This window comes from Esox lucius, chromosome 13 (assembly GCF_011004845.1).
Source record: "Esox lucius isolate fEsoLuc1 chromosome 13, fEsoLuc1.pri, whole genome shotgun sequence".
Taxonomy (NCBI): Eukaryota; Metazoa; Chordata; class Actinopteri; order Esociformes; family Esocidae; genus Esox; species Esox lucius.
The window spans coordinates 14,702,038-14,720,125 of record NC_047581.1 but is presented as its reverse complement, the minus strand read 5'-3'; the positions used below and the strand labels follow the sequence as shown (position 1 = coordinate 14,720,125).

Here is an 18,088-nt window from a genome sequence, read left to right as displayed (position 1 = left end):
CATATATTTGATTTCCTAGTCATTTGCTAAATGTATTATCAAATACTAAGACATGTGTCAAGTCGACAGCTACACATATTTTTTACCACACTGTAATTTCTGTTGTGCAGCAAAACGGCTTCTTGACACGTGAACATTAAGTGTACTTCACAAGAAAAAACATGACTACTACTGCCTGTTGCATTTTTACAATCAATACATACTTACACGTCTTTGGCTGGTAGGCTCCTGCCCTCCACAATACGAAAATATAGGGATGTATTTTTTGCCATTTCTGACAGAAGAGTGTGGTTTTGCCACTTCTTTTCATCTGCCCATCTGCGATCCTCCTTACAACGGTACTCCCTATGGTACTCCCTATGGTGCTCTCCTCCTCCGCAACTGGGTTCTCTTCATATCTGGCACGTCTTGCGCGTGACTGTGTGCGGAGTCTATATTACAATGAATGTGATGTAGCCTCTCGTTTTCAAAGTAGCATATACGTAGTTATGGAAATACAGAATGAAGGTCACCTCACCAATCACAAAATGTTGTAAAAGGCTTGGGTGGAAACCCAAATAAAATCTAAACATTTTATGATAGCGACATGATTAATACCAAATATAGCCAAGATTTATTGACTGACATTAACTTTCGTCATTTGGTTCCATTACAATAATCAACCTATACGTTATTTTCGAATTTTCTGACAAAATAACATCTGTAGGATTCTATACTGTGCCAAAAATAGAAGATCAGACTAGAACTAGTTAGATACAAAAAACAGAGACATCTCTTAACTAGGTTTCATTGACTGCGAAGTCTCATCAATCTGCACGACTTGCTGAAATGACACTTGACACGGTAAATTACAGTTGGAAACCCAAGCATGTTCAGCTTAGAGTCATAAGCTTCACCGAAGCTGAACATGTAGCTGTAGCGTCTTTACTGGAATGAAAGTGCGACGCACGCCACCTTCCGTAGAAATGTTGCTCCTGCAAGTTGGAGATTTTTCGCGTTTTCCATAATCGAGTTTGTTTCTGTAAACTATTTATTATTTTCTACTAAAATAAATTCCATGAATTTAATATAAAAATTTGGATTTAATACAATTAAGAAGAACAATATTAATTAGAAACAGGCATATCATAGACAACCCACCTTTTGTTATGGTCCTTCCTCTAGAAAGCATCAGTCCAGCTAGTCAGGGTCCAGTTAGTAGCTTGTATAATTTTGCTAATCTCTAGCTTCAGCAGGAATGCACACTTTTTTGTTAACACTAGCTTAAGTTGGATTAATTTCTAAAGGAAGATATTTCGAGCTAGGCAACTTGGTAAGTATAAAATACGGTTTCTCAAAGCTTGTACAATATAAATGCTAGTGCTATAATTCAGAGTAAAGCTCTCTGTGTCTTGTTGGATTGGTTTCAAAATAGTCATCATCAACTGCAACTGTATCAGCTAGCTATATTGTATTTGTTTTGTTTCTTTGACTTCCATTCAGGAAATGGAGGGTTACCCTGCGGTCTACGACGAGCAGACCGATTCTACAAAACAGCAAGAGAGACATTACTACTTATTGTCAGAACTACAAACCCTTGTTAAAGATTTGCCCAGGTAACTAGCCTAGCCAGCAACAGTAAACGATGAGTAATAAACCATCATAACACATTCATGGTATAATTTCAATTGCATGGTCCGGAGAGGGGTTGCAAGGAATAAAGATTAAGATTATTTCCGTTTTTTATGTGCATTCATAGTTCCCTGTTGCTGTTAAGAACTCAATTCTGCCATCGCCTATTAAGCATCAATTGGACCATTGTAACTACAATCCTGAATTTGTATTTTAATGTTCAATAACTTCAGCTATTGATTGCATTATGGTTTTCAGAACATGGACCATATCTTTTGTGTCAGCAAAAAGGGATATTTCAAATAAAAACAAGACTAGCTATTTTAAACAGTTCTATTTGGCTGCGTGTGGCTCCGGAATATGAAATGCACTTTTGCAACACTTTCTCCCCAGTTGTCCTTATATGCTCTAAAGGCCTTGCAGAGTATAACCACAGCATCATATGGGGCCAAATAATAAACAAGTTCTTAATCTGTCCCCAAACTTTTTGTGGTCTGAAAAGTGGATGTATAAAAATGTTGATATGCCATGTGTTTAGAGCCATAGCACAAGTATTTCATTGTATTTAAATATGAAAACGTTGAGCTTGAACTTGGTTGTGGAGCACAACAGGTTGTCTATCTCTTTGTCAGTTTGACTTCCAGTAACTAGGCATTGTGGAAACAGTACTTGACCTCTTTCCAGCTCCTTCCAGCAGCGCTTGTCCTACACCACACTGAGTGATCTGGCTTTGGCACTCATAGATGGAACAGTGTATGACATAGTGCAAGGACTCCTGGATATACAACACCTGACGGAGAGGAATCTGTACAATCAGAGACAAAAGCTGCACTGTGAGCACCGAGGTATGTGTGTTTCCTATTGATCTAACAACAAATCTGTTGATGTTCTGTTAAATGAAAGGTCCTTTTACCAATTCACTGTTTATATTCTCTTGCTCATGTCCAGCGTTAAAGCAGGATTTGGTTCGTAAGCACAAAGAGGCCCTGCAGGCTTGTAAGTCCCACAACATTGCAGTTATGAAAACCAATCAACAAGCAGAAACAGAGGTAAGGAATTGATAAAGCATCACATCATTATTATGGCACAGATTATCTGTACTAAGCTCTTCTGTAGACCATGTCTGAGGGCCAATATCACTTGTTGTTATCAGGCCCTGGAGATTCGGGTGCGAGAGGAGCAGAGGATGATGGATGAGAAAATTGTGGTGGAGTTGGACCAGAAGGTGACAGACCAGCAGAACACCTTAGAGATGGCTGGAGTCCCAGGATTCTACATAACTACCAATCCCCAGGTGAATGGCACTCATTTAACATCTCTAGACTGAAACCAGTGAGGAGCAATGTCCCCTTTCAATTTCAGAGTACATCCCCAAGCATTCAGGAAGGATCTGGACCGACCATGCTTAGGCACAGGGGCAATGCAGGGTTCTGTGCTGCTTGCAGTCTAGTACATATGCCAACTACACAGTGGATGGATTTACATAATCTATATTGGCCAATACAAATGAACTTTGACATTTACATGAGGTAGTCTAATGGATTGGTTTTATTGATGAAACTTGCCTGGATCTCTGAGGACAAATGGCAATTTTACAAGAGTCTAATTGTTTCCCTTTGAACAGACTATTCAGGTGTTTGTTCCTACTATGAACCATATAGGATTTTTTTTAGGGGACAACAGAAGCATTGATGCTTAACGGTTTGGGCACTTTGTATAGTGTTAAATGGATTCCAAACATATTTTCACGCTTATGCTATAGCAAAGCACAACATCCATTTCGTACACTGATGTAGCAGGTGGCTTTGTCTACAGTAAGAGGCTAATCAAGAATAAATCACTTAAGTGCGCGATTTCTAATCTCTAAATCCATTCAGATTCATAGCAATCCAATCACAACTTGATCAAAGTGGCACTAGATTAACTTTAGGCACTTTAGAAGCTGGCAGGTTTTTATTTAGATATTAATCTGGATGGATTTTGAGATGGTGGTCAGGTAAACTGCTAGAATGGTAAAAGACAGATTGAACTGCAGGAAAATGTCCAGTAGATGGTGCTAAATTCTCTACGCCATTATGATACACCTAGCTACTACAGGAGTAGTCAAATCTTCTTTTTTTTTTAGCTGCTTTACTGGAGTCTTGTGGATGGTGCAAGCAGAGCACAAGGGTTTTTGGGCATGATCTATGTGGCTTGGGACATTGTATCTTGTTTTACTGGATATTGTAGCATGTCACCTGGTCGAAGTTATGCTTTATGCAGGGCTGGCAGAGACTAAAAATCTTAGTCAACCGATACTTATCAGTTGTCTCTGATGATTAATTGGACAACATTTTATGTTGTGTATTTTTCCATATCATTGACACTGTTTTAATAAAATGCACTGAGCTTGTCAGATTCTTCTAAAGTGAACCGAATAATTAAATATTGCAAAGGACCCAAGATTAGGTTATATTATGTTGTTAACTACTCATTAAGATAACACCCAAGCCTTCAGATTTCAGACAGTTACGCTCCTGAAGTTGCCTTTTAAGTAACACATGAACACATTCTCGCACACACACACACAATTGCTGCTCAAATGTAGGCTGTTATTAGGGTGCTATAAATAGCAATTATTTTTCATAATATTTTGGACTTGCATTTTGTTGCTGAAGTCAAATCATGTTAAGCAGTTGTAGTCCAACACTTGGAGAATCATATGCCCTTTCTATATGTTACCAATATTTTACAATGAGAAACTATATAATTCTGCACCACACACTCACTTTGGACAGGCACTGTCTCTGAAGAAAATATCATTTTGGCTGTTTAACTATAGAAATCTTAGTTAACCAAGAGCCTAATGACCAAACAATACCCCAGTGGACTAAATAGTCATTCCTAGCTTTCCTAGGTGTAGTAGTTAGATTAGTGATGGCTCAGAGGTTTCATGTTTCCTTCTTGTCCTTGCAGGAGCTGACGATGCAGATAAACCTGCTGGAACTAATCCTTAAACTTCAACAGAAAGAGTCCCAGTCAGGAGGCCTGTCTTGACTGATCAACATAAAAAGGCGATATTGCACTGGACTCACTCACTATCAACATGCTTAAGTTCATGTCCTTAAAATCTGTGTTCCCTTCAATTCCAATGGATACCAAGTTCTGTTACTTTGATTCTATATAGAAATCAATAGTTCTGGATGACAATGGGTTCCTAAAGATACTTCAAGAATTTGAAGACTCATTGAAGGCTGAGGGTGGATTTCCAAGCTCTCATAGATGAAAAATTTATTGATCCAATTGAACATGTATTTGCTGATATTGACGTAAAGAATAAGTCACCCATTTTTACAAGTGATCTTATTTTTACTCTTTCTGTAATTTTGTTGATCCCCAAATTACAGTTCAAATTTGCAAATTCTGACTAAAATGTCATCACCAACTTAATCTAGAACATGGTCACAAAGTCAATTTCTCTATTAATGTTTTTCAACATTACATTTACACTGATTTTTGCCAAAGTAAAATATGTTCATGAAATAATGAAGATTTATTTTGACTCTGTGCTGATTCATTATTATGCTAGTTGGATGACCGCAGGGCCAATAGGCCTCATTTATTAAAAATGCATTCTCTGCTTGTTGGCCACTGGGTTCAAGTCGCGCTGTTGCGTCAGAACTGGGTCTCAGAAAATTGTTTGTGTTTGTGTCCCAAATATATTATGCATCCAGCTCAAAATTGAATGTTTTAAACATGTTCTTAATTCCTAAAGATTCTGCATCTTTTATGGTATTTACAGACTATTTACCTGAAGTAATTTGAATCTAATTTGCATGATGTTTATTTTGAATCTAATTTGCATGATGTTTATTTTGCATCTATGTTTGATGTATATGGTAGATAAATCCAGAGCCGTTGAGATTAGCGACACTCTTATAGAACGCCATAGGAACTTTAGAATGCGGAAGTAACACGTGTCGTGGAGCAGCCAATAGTTCCAAACGCTGATAATTCCAGCACTGAAGACCATTAATATTAGGAGCTTCCGAAGTACGCTCGCTGGTAAGTTGATGAAATTATTGTAATTTTGACTATTAAACACATTTTCCGACCTCTCATGAATCTATTCAGTAGTTTTGTTTTATGTAGCTACTTTTAGTTAATGTTTATTGGAAGATAATAGATGTTTTCAAAAGGATCAAATTATGATTTGTCAATATAAACACAATATACAGTAAAATGAACATTAACAAAACACTAGTACAACTGGGTGAGGAACAGCCAAACTCGGCTAACAACATTGGATAACACCATTAACTGTCAAAAGTTATACTGAGCACAACAAAAAAGGCAGACAGCCGTTTTCAGATGTGCTGTCCAAGCTCTTTTAAAGAAGCACAAATGAACTGACAATGTTGAGGACCGTAGTGATCATCCAAAGAAAAACTTGCTGCAGCAAATGAAAGACACATTATGCCACAAACAGCATCATCCCTTGTTTTCGGAAGATGTTTAGCAGTGCCATCTGGTCAGAGCTGCAGAAAACACTTGAACCCTGGTACACCTACCTATTGTCTGGAGATGTCTGGTCAAAAGTGGCTGTCATTGAAGATTTGGGGCAAAAAGATGTACCTCCGACATGTGTGTGTGTGTGTGTGTGTGTGTGTGTGTGTGTGTGTGTGTGTGTGTGTGTGTGTGTGTGTGTGTGTGTGTGTGTGTGTGTGTTTGTGCGTGCGTGCGTGCGTTTATGGGTTAGGGTTAGTTGTGTACATATTTATACTTAAGTGTAGGCCTATACTAGTCTGTACAATGTGTACATCATATCGTATGGATGTATTATTCATTTCTTTTGTGTGTGTGTGTTTTCTGATACATGGTTTAGTCTATGATTAAGGAAGGATGAAAGGGTACATTGGCCATACTGAAATCAATCCCATTAACAGTTATGGGTCGTATTTAGGAACATAGTTAATTCACTCAGTAATGATATCTGTTTGGAACTATTGAGAGCTACATAAACCACGTGACTGCGTGGCGGCGAGATCATAGTGTGTCGCAATTTTTCAACGGCTCTGGATAAATCGAACACTTTGACAGCTTCAAACTTTTCTTTTGTTCAACACTGGCCATCCGAACACCATTGCTTATCACATCGTCATCAGATGAATTGTAAACCGGTACCCACTGTGCCTTTAAGAACAGAGAGCTCATCTCACTATCGTCGTTTTCACCACCTTCCGTCTGCGGTTGAGGTTAAACAATATCAACCCGGCCTGACATAAGCGATATTCAACAATAAAGGTAAGGCCAAATAAGTAATTTCTTACCATATTAGAGCGATGTTTTTTCATCTGATGTGTTAGACTAGCGGTAAATGCATAATAGCTATGGTGATTGAGTTTCTTACCTGCCATTTGTCAGTGTGACTACCTTCGTGTCCTAATACAACATCTATAATACATATAGGAAACAATTTTACATACTAATTAGTCTTCGCTTTTTAGCATAGCTTATATTGGGTTATTTGTAGCACTGGCATATGTTTCCATTTTCTTATAAATTATTAATGTGGCTTTTGTAAAACGACGCGCATCTATTCATTCGCGCAATGACTCCACATTTATACGAATCACACGGTTATTATAGAGGAAGGATGTAATGGGTCGCTTCACTTTTGAGACGATTTTTATTTCTAGTTGGGAATAAAAGCGTTACGTAATTTATTTCGAGCATTGAGCCTAAACTCGCCATATGGCCGTTGCGCGCAGTCATGGGAAACGGTGCATCAGAAAGTCGCAAACCACGGGCTGGTCCCTTTTAATCTAATTCATTTTAGCACATGATTGCATTTGGCCTCCCAGCGTTTAACTTAACCGAAGTTGTGTGTAAGATTAGGGACGGCTGCGTATTGCGGAGTAGGCTGCTAGTGAACATAAAAAATATGTCATAAATACCGAGCAAATCGAACAGATATCTTCATCATGGGCAGTTATTTATTAGTCACAGACACACTTAAACATTATTCAACGTTGGTTAAATCTCATAATTCCTGTTTATTTGACTGTTTCTCGAGCCGAGTAGGAGGTAATCTGATAATGGGGGTGGTGGGTTGAGGAAAATCTTTATGAACAAATTGTTAAATCTTCCGAGGCCAAGGAGGGCCTTTCAGATAGTATCTAACTCTGATACAGTCCAATTAGTCTTTGGGCTGTGACTATTCATGCCTTACTGATTACCAGGGAAACTTTTAAGGTGGATATGTTCATTTAAACAACTATCTAGAACTCTTGTAAGTTTGAACGTTGTACAAATCCAACATTTCCATAATTGCATACGGTACAGATCCTAAACTAAAATATGTCAAACACTATAGTGCATCTCCATAGACCCAGATCTATCTCTTAGTATTTGTTGTCAGTTAGTATAATTTCTGTGCCATCAGAGTGGAGTGGACTCTGAAATAAAAAGCAGTATCACAATGTAGTAGCAGATAAAAGGAACATGTAAAAATAGTACTTTTGTAAATGAGCCTCATTTCAATAATCATATTCACCTGATAGGCAAGTCTTCCCTGAAGACAAAAGTTGGGCCTTCATACTTTGATTATTGAAGTTGAAATACAACCCTGTTTCCCAAATAGTTGGGACGCTGCATAAAATGCAAATACAAACACAATGCAATGATGTGCAAATAATTTATCCCTATATTTAATTGAAAATAGTACAAAGATAACATCATAGGTTGAAACTGAGGAATGTTATTGTTTTTGGAAAAAAAACATGCCCATTTTGAATTGGATGCCAGCAACACTGCATCACCTCTTCTTTTAACAATACTGTGTAAGCGTTTGGGAACTGAGGAGATCAATTGCTCTAGTTTTGAAAGTGAAATGTATTCCCATTCTTGCTTGATATCGGATTGGAGCTGTTCAACAGTTTGGGGTATCCTTTGTCATATTTTTTGTTTCATAATGCACCAAATGTATTCAATGGGAGACAGGTCTGGACTGCAGGCAAGCAAGTTTAGCACCCAGACTCTTAATACGGAGCCATGCTGTTGTAATATGTGCAGAATGTGGTTTGGCGTTGCCTTGCTGAAATAAGCATGGCCTTCCCTGGAAAATAAGTTGTCTGGATGGCAGCATATGTTGATCCAAAATCTGTATATATTATTCAGCATTAATGGTGCCTTTACAGATGTGCAAGTCACCCATGCCATGTGCACTAATGCACCCCCATACCATCACGGATGCTGGATTTGAACTGTGTGCTGATAACAAGCTGGATGGTCACTCCTCTTTAGTCCGGAGGACGTGGTGATCATGATTCCCAAAAACAATTTCAAATTTGGATTTGTCAGACCTCAGGACAGTTTTCCACTTCACCTTAGTCCATCTTAAATGAGCTCGGGCCCTGAGAAGGCAGCGGTTCTGGTTCTTGTTTATGTATGGTTTATTCTTTGCATGGTAGAGTTTTTACTTGCATTTGTGGATGCAGCGATGTACTGTGTTCACAGACAATGGTTTTTGGAAGTGTTGCTGAGCCCATGCAGTGTCCATTACAGAATCATGTCTGTTTTTAATGGAGTGCCGTCTGAGGGCCCGAAGATCACGGCCATCCAATATTGGTTATCCACCTTGTCCTTTGCGTACAGTGATTTCTCCGGATTCTGTGAATCTTTTGATGATCTTATGCACCATAGATGGTGAGATCCCCAAACTTTGCAATTTTACATTAAGAAATCTTATTCTTAAATTGTTACACTATTAGCCGGTGCAGTCTTTCACAGAGTGGTGAACCCCTCCCCATTTTTACGTCTGAAAGACTCATCCTCTCAGGGATGCTCTTTTTATACCCAATCATGTTACTGACCTATTGCCAATTAACTAATTAGTTGAGATGTTCCACCAGGTTTTTTTTTACCATTACACAACTATTCCAGTCTTTTGTAGTGCCAGCTTTTTTTTTAGCGTGTTGCTTGCATCAAATTCAAAGTGGGTTTACAGTGTCAATATTTGATATGTTGTCTTTGTACTATTTCTATTCAAATATGATTTAAATGATTAGCACGTCATTGCACTCTGTTTTTCTTTAGATTTTTGTAAACGGGGTTGTAACAACAATATGACTTATTTCATGTATGGTTTATGAGGTCAGAATACTGCCATTGATGATCATTTATACTACGGCAAGAAGGTAGAATAGGAAGTTAGCCCTGCATGTTAGGCCAGAAAGGACTACCGAATATCTAAGGGGTTAGATATTCTCAAAATACAGAAAGAAAATACAGAGAGCCTAGAAAATACATTCGCAAATATGTTTTCTAATTGGGAAATACTAAAATATGGATTGGTTAAGTAGATCAATTTGTCTATTTCAGACTAAATAGGACTTCATTTCAGGTTTAGATAAAATTAGACTATATTTGCCATTGTATATAAATGCTTTTGATGTACTACAAAGTTGTACATCACAAGAGTTGGTCTTGAAGTATCTTATTCAGGGCAAACAATTTAAAAAATAGAAAATAAAATATTCTCCTTTGATGAGGGCTCATGTGAAATGCATATTGTCAGAAATAAGGCTTGATGCTGTGTTGCAGGGATGGATGGATAACTAGAGGCATTCCTCAGAGGAAGGTTAGCTGGAGTTGCTTTTGTCAACCTGCTCTGAAGGCACAGGCTTCATGGCTAAGACAATCATGGCCACCTTGTCTGTGTTTGACGGTATGTACGTGTGTTTTTGTCTCACAGATCCATTGATCGGAGGAGAATGGATCCAGTTTGAGCGTCTTGACCTAGTTCAGTTGCTGAGTGTGAACCTGTAACCATGGCGACCTGCGGGCGTGGCTGCGTCCCAGCAGTGCGTTTCTGCCACCAGCTGAACCGACTAAAGACCCTGGATGATGACTTGATGGTGACGTCAATGAAGCGCTGCCTGTCCATGGTCGATCTGGCCCTGCTGGGGGTTGGGGGCATGGTGGGATCTGGCCTCTACGTCCTGACTGGCGCTGTTGCCAAGGACACAGCGGGACCCGCTGTGGTCCTGTCCTTCCTCATAGCTGCCATTGCCTCCCTAATGGCCGCCCTGTGCTACGCCGAGTTCGGAGCTCGCGTTCCTAGAACTGGCTCGGCCTACATGTTCACCTATGTTTCTTGTGGAGAAATCTGGGCCTTTCTCATCGGCTGGAACGTGGTGTTGGAGTACATGATTGGTGGGGCTGCGGTGGCACGGGCATGGAGTGGTTACCTGGACTCTATGTTTAACCACACCATTCAGAACTACACTCAGAACCACATAATGAAGTGGAATGTTCCCTATATTGCCCACTACCCTGACCTGCTGGCTGCCGGGATTCTAGTGGTTGCCACTTTTTTCATTACCTTCGGAGTGCGAGTCTCTTCTTGGCTCAACCACATATTCTCTGCCATTAGTCTGGCTGTCATACTCTTCATCTTGGTGTTTGGTTTCATACTGGCTGACCCTGTCAACTGGAGCAAGGATGAAGGAGGTTTTGCACCGTTTGGTGTATCTGGGGTGATGGCTGGCACAGCCACCTGCTTTTATGCATTTGTTGGCTTCGATGTGATTGCTGCGTCCAGTGAGGAAGCGAAGAATCCCCAACGAGCCATTCCCATGGCCACAGCTATCTCCCTGGGCTTGGCAGCCACAGCTTACATCCTGGTCTCCACTGTACTGACTCTCATGGTTCCCTGGCACTCTCTTGACCCCAACTCAGCCCTGTCGGACGCCTTCTTCCGCCGAGGATACAGCTGGGCTGGCTACATCGTGGCAGTAGGGTCCATATGTGGTAAGTGCCTCTCAAATGACATAGACAACGTTACTCTTTCAATGTAGAATTTACCTTGGGTTTATGTTTTTGGTTTCGTTGATATTATAATACAGTAATGCGAAAATACAGTCTGTGTATTTTGTTCTTTTTCATGTACATATTTGGTTATATAAATATGTTATCTACATTTCAACACCATTAACCAATATCAGAAACATAATTTAACAGATTATACTGAAAAGTCATATTTTGTAATAGTTTATTCCTTAACAAACAACTGAAATGCAATTTAGTAGTAAGGAAAAAGTAAGTACACCCTAAGTTTCAATAGCTGGTGTTGTTTGCTAAAACAGCATTAACTTCATGTAGCTATTTCTTTTAACTGTCAGTCTCTTACATTGACTGGGAAGAATTGGCCTATTGTCTTTACAGTACTGCTTCCACTGTGTCATGTTTGAGGGCTTTCTAAAGTCCTTTGGCCGATGGCCTCATATTCTCCTTAAGAATTCTATGATACAATTTGGTATTCATGGTTGACTAAATGATGTCAAGTTTGCCATGCCCTGAGGCAGCAAAGCAGGCCCAACCATAATTCTACCCACATGCTTTGAGGTAGGTATAAGGTTCTTATATTTAAAGGGAGAGTTTTGTTCTCGCAAAATATTGCAAAAGAGATGGATGAATGTGTAAGTCCCATTGCGGCCAAATATCTCCACCTTTGACTCTTCCAGTCACATTGTTCCAGTAGTTTGTTCTTTAACCAGGTGTTATCTATCATTATTATATTTTTTTTAGAGCAGAAGCTCCTTCTTTCTTGAACTTCATGTGTTTGTGCAGTCTCTTTCTGACAGTTGACTCATGCAATTCAACATTGACCTTTAGATCCCTGGAGGATACCTTAAGGTTCTTGGGCTGAATTTGGTGAGACAACCTGTCCTATGCAGATTGCCAATGGTCAGGAATTTTCAAAATGTCTAGATGATCTGTTGGACAGTGGAAAGATTGTACTTTTAATAGAAAGCTGGACACTCCCAATTAACTCTGTTATTATAATCTCATAATTTGCACTGGTTTTGGTGCACCTAATTCTAATTAAAGCAATTTTCTGTGATTTGAAGGTAAGGGTGTGCTTTTTCCCCATGTACTCTAATATTTTTTAGTTTTTTAACTGCATAAAAGTTTCACATTATAATATTTTTATCTATGATTTTTGAAATTGGGTTACCTGTGTCACTGAATGTGGTTTGAATTTAGTTTTAAAGAATATCACCTTCCAGGCTGTGAAATCTTTCATATGACTATAGATAGACTATTAATCTTAGATACAGTATTTCTCATATTTCTCCATCCTTTCTTTCAGCCATGAACACGGTGCTCCTCAGCAACCTTTTCTCCCTCCCTAGGATTGTTTATGCCATGGCAGAGGATGGGCTATTCTTTTCCTTCTTTGCCAAAGTCAACCCGGTTACCAAGGTTCCTGTGAATGCAATTTTGGTGTTTGGCCTCCTCATGGCTGTCATGGCCCTTGTCTTTGACCTGGAGGCCCTGGTTCAGTTCCTCTCCATTGGCACTCTACTGGCCTACACCTTCGTGGCAGCCAGTGTCATCGTGCTGCGCTTTCAGCCTGAGAAAGAGAAGAGCAGTTCAAAGTCTAACTCCACCTCTCCCAACTTCCACCTTGAGACGTCACCCGAAGCCTCAGAGTCCCAGATCATAGCTCAGGACAGCGGGGAGCTGAAGGAGTATGAGTCTTTCTCTGACAAGCTGCAGCTGGTGGAGATGCAGAAGACCAAGGACCGCAGTGCCCCGGGGGTGTTGAAGGCCCGCTGGGAGCCATACTTGGGCAGGGCGCTGGGGGACTTTGAGCCAGGTAAGGTGGTGGCCTACTCTGTGCTGGGGGTGATGGTGAGCTCGGTGTCCCTCTGTGCAGTGTTTGTGTTTGGGACTAAACAGCTGCACCTGCCTACATGGAGCTTCGCCCTGCTGACCGTGGTGTTCGGCTCCACCTACCTCCTCAGCCTGGTCATCATATACGCCCATGAACCTCATATCAACACCAAAACCTTCCAGGTGAGATGAACAGATACTGATTTTGTGCCTGCTCAGTTGTTAAATGCAAAACAGTTCACACCTTTGTGTAGGTCAAAGTCTAGTCCTCCATTGTAGTATCTGTATGCCTTGGGGAGCTAACAGCCTTTCCTTAAGTCCTCATGTAGTTTTGATGAACTGAGAATATCTGGGTTTTGAAAAATTCTTATAGACTTTTTGGAATCTTTCTCCATGTCAGATGTGAGAAATTCTGCTCAGTCTGACTAGAGCCCAGTTGGCAGGAACTTAGAGTCACAGGCTGCTGACGCTTGCTCTCAGCTGTGTGGTTGATCTGCTCATCATAACATAAACATCATGTAGCTCAAGGACAGCTCATGTTCTCTAAGGCACCAACCATGTTAAATGTAGACTGCCATGAATTTGCCTTGAACAGCACTGTGTATATTGTAATGAGCAGGATGAAACCTAGGTCTCATACAGATCCACAGCCTCTGTGCAGTACCCAGGTTAATTTAATGTACAAATATATAGCATTGTAGCCAAAGGATGTAAACGGCAGAGATATTTATCATATTCATTGAACACTCTTAGTTGTTTGCTGAAAGTGACTCACCTTGCTGTTTATTTTGAATCTACATTTAAAACCTAACAACTCTGCTGAACTCTTCAGTGACCCCAATCTCGATTGTTAAGCAACTTCTAGTCTTTCAGTCAAGACTAGTGGTCTTTAGGAGTTCCACATTTGTCAGTGATGAACCCTTGTGGAATTCAGGTCGGCAATGATGATTTGACACATTTAGATGCTTTTTCCAGGTACCCTTAGTCCCGTTCGTCCCCGCGGCAAGCATCCTACTGAACGTGTTCCTAATGCTAAAGCTCACCCCGATGACCTGGATCCGCTTCACCGTATGGGTGGCTGCAGGTAAGATTACCTTACAGAACCATGTGCCTTGTCGCAAAGACACATCCTTTTGACAAACCTTATGGCTACTGAGTGATGATAGACAACAGGATGCCAAAGAAGGTCACCCCTTCTCTGTGGGTTTTAAAGAAAGTGTTCAGTACAAAGTAGGTTTGTACTGAAACACCCACAGGCTACTTGTTCCACTGTAAACACACCAAGTCAAACACGCTGAAGGGAGAATTAGTCTGTGAAAAGTATTTCCCAGCCTTTGTCTGCTGCACTAAGAAGTTGTTAATTGGTTATAAAGTTCCCAGTCAGCAAAGAGGATCAACGGGAAACATTAGATGTGTTCAGAGGGCTCAGAGGTCTTCTGGACCATGTAAACCCTTTCAACATGCCTGTCTGCCTACAGAGTTTACTTCACAAGGAATATTGAACATGACAGGGGCTAAGGCAAAGTCATGTCTAAGTAATTAGTGCCCTGGTGAAAGTTCTCTGATCATTACACACAGATGGGCTGGACCAATATCTTTAGTCTGTTCACTAGTACCTTGTTGCTACTAAAGCTGTGTCTTTCCCATGACAATGCCCATACAGTAAGATAGTATAACAATAACACGTTTTTTGTGTGAATCTCATTATGTACACACGTCTTAAGTAGGGTAGCGAAAGCCTAGGAACTTTGAGAAAGTTCTGGGAAACAGCCCTGATTCTACTGGTGTGTGCTGCTCCTCCCCAGGTCTCCTGGTGTATTTTGGCTATGGGATCTGGCACAGTAAAGAGAGGCTGAGGGAGCTGCAACCCAAGGACCTGGCAGCCAGGTACGTGGTGCTCCCGAGCGGCAGCCTGGTGGAGACGGTGCAGTCAGTGCAGCCAAACGGACAGGGGGACACCAGCACCCTCCACACCAGCTCTTCCCCCGGCCACAACGCCGAGGAGCAGCAGGCCAAGAGATGATTCTCATGGCAGTGGGCCGTTATCGTCCGTCCACTCATGACCGTACGTTACGGCATTCATTACCTCACTCACTTCTCACTCCCCCGTCAGGTGATTGGCCTCTACCTGTTGGTGTGCACTGCCGCACAGCTCTGTGTCTTCGTGTTAGAAAGCACACATCAGTCACACCATGGGACTTCACGCACTCTCTCAGTTTAATCTGTGTTTCTGTCTGTTGACATGGGAACATAGCTTTATCACTCTCTAGCTGAATTTTCTATTTTGCTTTTTTGGTTATTATCTCAATCCTTGATAGACCAGTACAGGTGTTACTTCCTTGTTAGCTTGACTCCTGAATTGATCCCCATGTTAAGGCCTTTCTGTCACCCAGATTTGAATGTGTTTGGAAGTAGGGAGGTGCTTATGATCATGGCATTTGTTGATTCATGATTCATTAACAGGTAATTTGCGGCACGCTTCATTTAACAAGCAGGGGAAAGAAAGGACCTTTGTTTACACACACCCAAGCAACAAATTTGCTTTCCCTCTCACACACACATCCACACAGTCATTGAGGTATAGTCAATAGGTACTGTCAGTAGGTCAACTGGTTCCACCTACAACCCCTGTTACAACCATTAACATACATTTTCTATTTTGAAGATGAATTAGGACAATCTATTTCATGTAATTCTTGAGCTGTGAAACAGAGTATATTATTGTTATACTGTTGGCGTTCACTGATGATGGCGTATCACAAACACACACACACACATTCTATCTTTGTGTTGTTTTGGAATCTTTCTTCATATCATACAGTGAAATGACCACACTTTTTAATAATCTCCTTAATATAGAAACTCTCTTTTTGTAAGGATGAATTTAATTATTTTAATTTCAGGAATTGTGCTTTTATTCTCTCAATCTACTGACTGCCATTCTGAAATGTCATAGATTTTGCAGTCACGATCAGTTCAATCTCTACTGAGTTTTTCCTCCAATGCACAAAAACTGGGCCGCATTAGTAAGCACATAAATCCTAGCAGTGCAGCTGAACAGACTGGGAGATGCCAGTGCCATTCCCCTTTCTTTCTGCTGTCATGACATCAGATTATACAACCATATGATCTAAAATCATGTATTATGGATTATTATTAGCTATTGTTCTGCGTTTTTCCAGAAGAGGGATAACTTGAAACAATATTTATAAACGTATGTTTTGATATGCTGTTTTTTAGGCCAGCACAAACCCAAGTACCTGAACAGGTTTTGGTGGTGCTACTGTTTAGAAGCACATCGACACACAGGGATCTGCGTTTTGTCGGACTACGCCAGGCATAGAACATTGCTCATCCTCATCATGAGGCCAGGGTAATCCGACAGATTTGCAGCAGTCTCTGCAGCTGCCCAACAGCTTGACCTAGATTACATACACACATTAATAGTGGCTTCCCAGAGAGCAATAGAGTATGTATTATGTTGCATGGGTAAATGGACTGAAACGTTTACATATTTACAAGTACACATGTATTAGCAAAATGAAATGGCCATAGCGATTTCACCGAATTATGTAGAATAAGAGGCAAATGGGCTTTAAACCACTAGAGGGTGCTACAAGGATTAGTTACTAGCGACTATTATTAAACGTTGATATATGAACAGCTACCGATCATGGTAAGCATTTACTTTTGAAGTGTAGCTGGAGAACGTTCAGTCAACTTGGAATAACCTCATCCTAGTCAAAAACTTGAGGCACAAACGTTCAACAATTCTGCCAGCCTTGAGAATGTCATATTCCCCTCCGTCGTAATCCCGCCGCCCCAGCTAACCAGAACTCACCTTGGTGGCCGTTTGATCAGTGTCTACATGCACCTGTCACATGTACCTCTCGGGTGTGCTAATTAGCTAACGTTCCTCTGCCGGTTAAAACCTGAATTTGAACTTTTTGTAGGAGAACGGATTGGCATTTTCTGAATTGGAATGCCTAATCTTCAGTGTTTGCCAAAGTATGGCTCCATAAACCACTGAAAATCATGAACACTGCTGAAGTCAATGTAAAATCAGTGCGGCCCAGTAATGAAAGTTGCTTTCCAAAGCAGAATCGGGTACCCACTATGTGTAGACACTGTCAGACTCCACAGACACCAAGTCAAGGTCAAACTCTCGCCAATTCTACTTTTTCTAATGTTTTCTACAGGTTGTTCTATGAATGTCATATAATGCTACACAGCCTATAATCAACACAGAGTGAGATATCAATGACGTTGTTTTAGCCTCAAATTGCTACGGGGTTAGTAACGTGTTTCTAAAGTTGCCTACTCGTGTCACACTATTACCAACAATGCATTAAGATACTTAAATCAAATGCTTCACGGACCAAATTCGACACTCTCATTGACGATGATCAATACAAAAACACATTTCTTGAATGTTAAAATATTTTTTAAAACAAATTGGCGACTTTCGGTACTTCTCTGCCAAGGGCGCATATTAGTCATATTAGTTTAGACGTAGCCTACTTCGTTACCTGAAACTTACTAGAGTAGCCTACTTGTAAGGATTCCTAGCACCAAAACACGCCACTAGCACCAAAACACGTCACCTTGCCACTTTCAGATGTTTGCGGTTATTACAGTTCGAGCTAATTAAGACATTGACTTAAATCTAAGTTTTGTCGGGAAGAGAGTGGGTTGGTCTAAATCTAAAACCCACTCTCTTCCCTTTGCGTACATATAACACAGGTTTACACTTCACAATTTCGTGCTATGCATACGCCCATGGATGTAGCACAAAATTCTGGGCCCTGTACATAGG

General features: G+C 40.5%; 3 protein-coding genes across 7 annotated transcripts in view; 2 read left to right on the top strand and 1 right to left on the bottom strand.

Moving 5' to 3' along the window:
• The window catches only part of LOC105024840 (rasGAP-activating-like protein 1), a 37,757-nt gene extending 37,270 nt beyond the window's left edge, over nucleotides 1-487 (bottom strand). The window contains exon 1 of one of the 3 annotated variants that reach the window (XM_020052203.2): nucleotides 204-487. In XM_020052203.2, coding sequence (XP_019907762.2) covers nucleotides 204-310 — 107 coding nt within the window. In that variant the 5' untranslated portion in view covers nucleotides 311-487. The remainder of the gene's footprint in view (nucleotides 1-203) is intronic. The other 2 variants (XM_034296234.1, XM_020052202.2) reach the window with 2 other exon arrangements.
• Nucleotides 488-1,166: 679 nt separating this feature from the next.
• On the top strand, nucleotides 1,167-5,157 carry dgcr6 (DiGeorge syndrome critical region gene 6). 2 transcript variants are annotated; one of them, XM_010895082.4, is made up of 6 exons: nucleotides 1,167-1,312; nucleotides 1,471-1,595; nucleotides 2,296-2,456; nucleotides 2,560-2,660; nucleotides 2,765-2,905; nucleotides 4,567-5,157. In XM_010895082.4, exons 2-6 carry the CDS (start codon nucleotides 1,486-1,488, stop codon nucleotides 4,645-4,647), a joined length of 594 nt encoding a protein of 197 aa, XP_010893384.1. In that variant the 5' UTR covers nucleotides 1,167-1,312; nucleotides 1,471-1,485; the 3' UTR covers nucleotides 4,648-5,157.
• Nucleotides 5,158-6,692: 1,535 nt separating this feature from the next.
• Nucleotides 6,693-18,046, top strand: slc7a4 (solute carrier family 7 member 4). 2 transcript variants are annotated; one of them, XM_010895084.4, is made up of 5 exons: nucleotides 6,693-6,894; nucleotides 10,346-11,403; nucleotides 12,746-13,455; nucleotides 14,248-14,356; nucleotides 15,078-18,046. In XM_010895084.4, exons 2-5 carry the CDS (start codon nucleotides 10,422-10,424, stop codon nucleotides 15,293-15,295), a joined length of 2,019 nt encoding a protein of 672 aa, XP_010893386.1. In that variant the 5' UTR covers nucleotides 6,693-6,894; nucleotides 10,346-10,421; the 3' UTR covers nucleotides 15,296-18,046. The 2 variants fall into 2 exon arrangements, with proteins under 2 accessions (XP_010893386.1, XP_034152103.1); XM_034296212.1 differs by lacking the exon at nucleotides 6,693-6,894 and adding an exon at nucleotides 9,277-9,297.
• Nucleotides 18,047-18,088: the final 42 nt, after the last annotated feature.

Bases quoted from the DNA above. Each gene is read 5' to 3' on its own strand.
- dgcr6 (XM_010895082.4), top strand. From the start codon at position 1,486: ATGGAGGGTTACCCTGCGGTCTACGACGAGCAGACCGATTCTACAAAA. The intron at 1,596-2,295 runs GTAACTAGCCTA...ACCTCTTTCCAG, and splicing joins CTTGTTAAAGATTTGCCCAG to CTCCTTCCAGCAGCGCTTGT. The intron at 2,661-2,764 runs GTAAGGAATTGA...TGTTGTTATCAG, and splicing joins ATCAACAAGCAGAAACAGAG to GCCCTGGAGATTCGGGTGCG.
- slc7a4 (XM_010895084.4), top strand. From the start codon at position 10,422: ATGGCGACCTGCGGGCGTGGCTGCGTCCCAGCAGTGCGTTTCTGCCAC. The intron at 11,404-12,745 runs GTAAGTGCCTCT...CCTTTCTTTCAG, and splicing joins GGCAGTAGGGTCCATATGTG to CCATGAACACGGTGCTCCTC. The intron at 14,357-15,077 runs GTAAGATTACCT...GCTCCTCCCCAG, and splicing joins CACCGTATGGGTGGCTGCAG to GTCTCCTGGTGTATTTTGGC.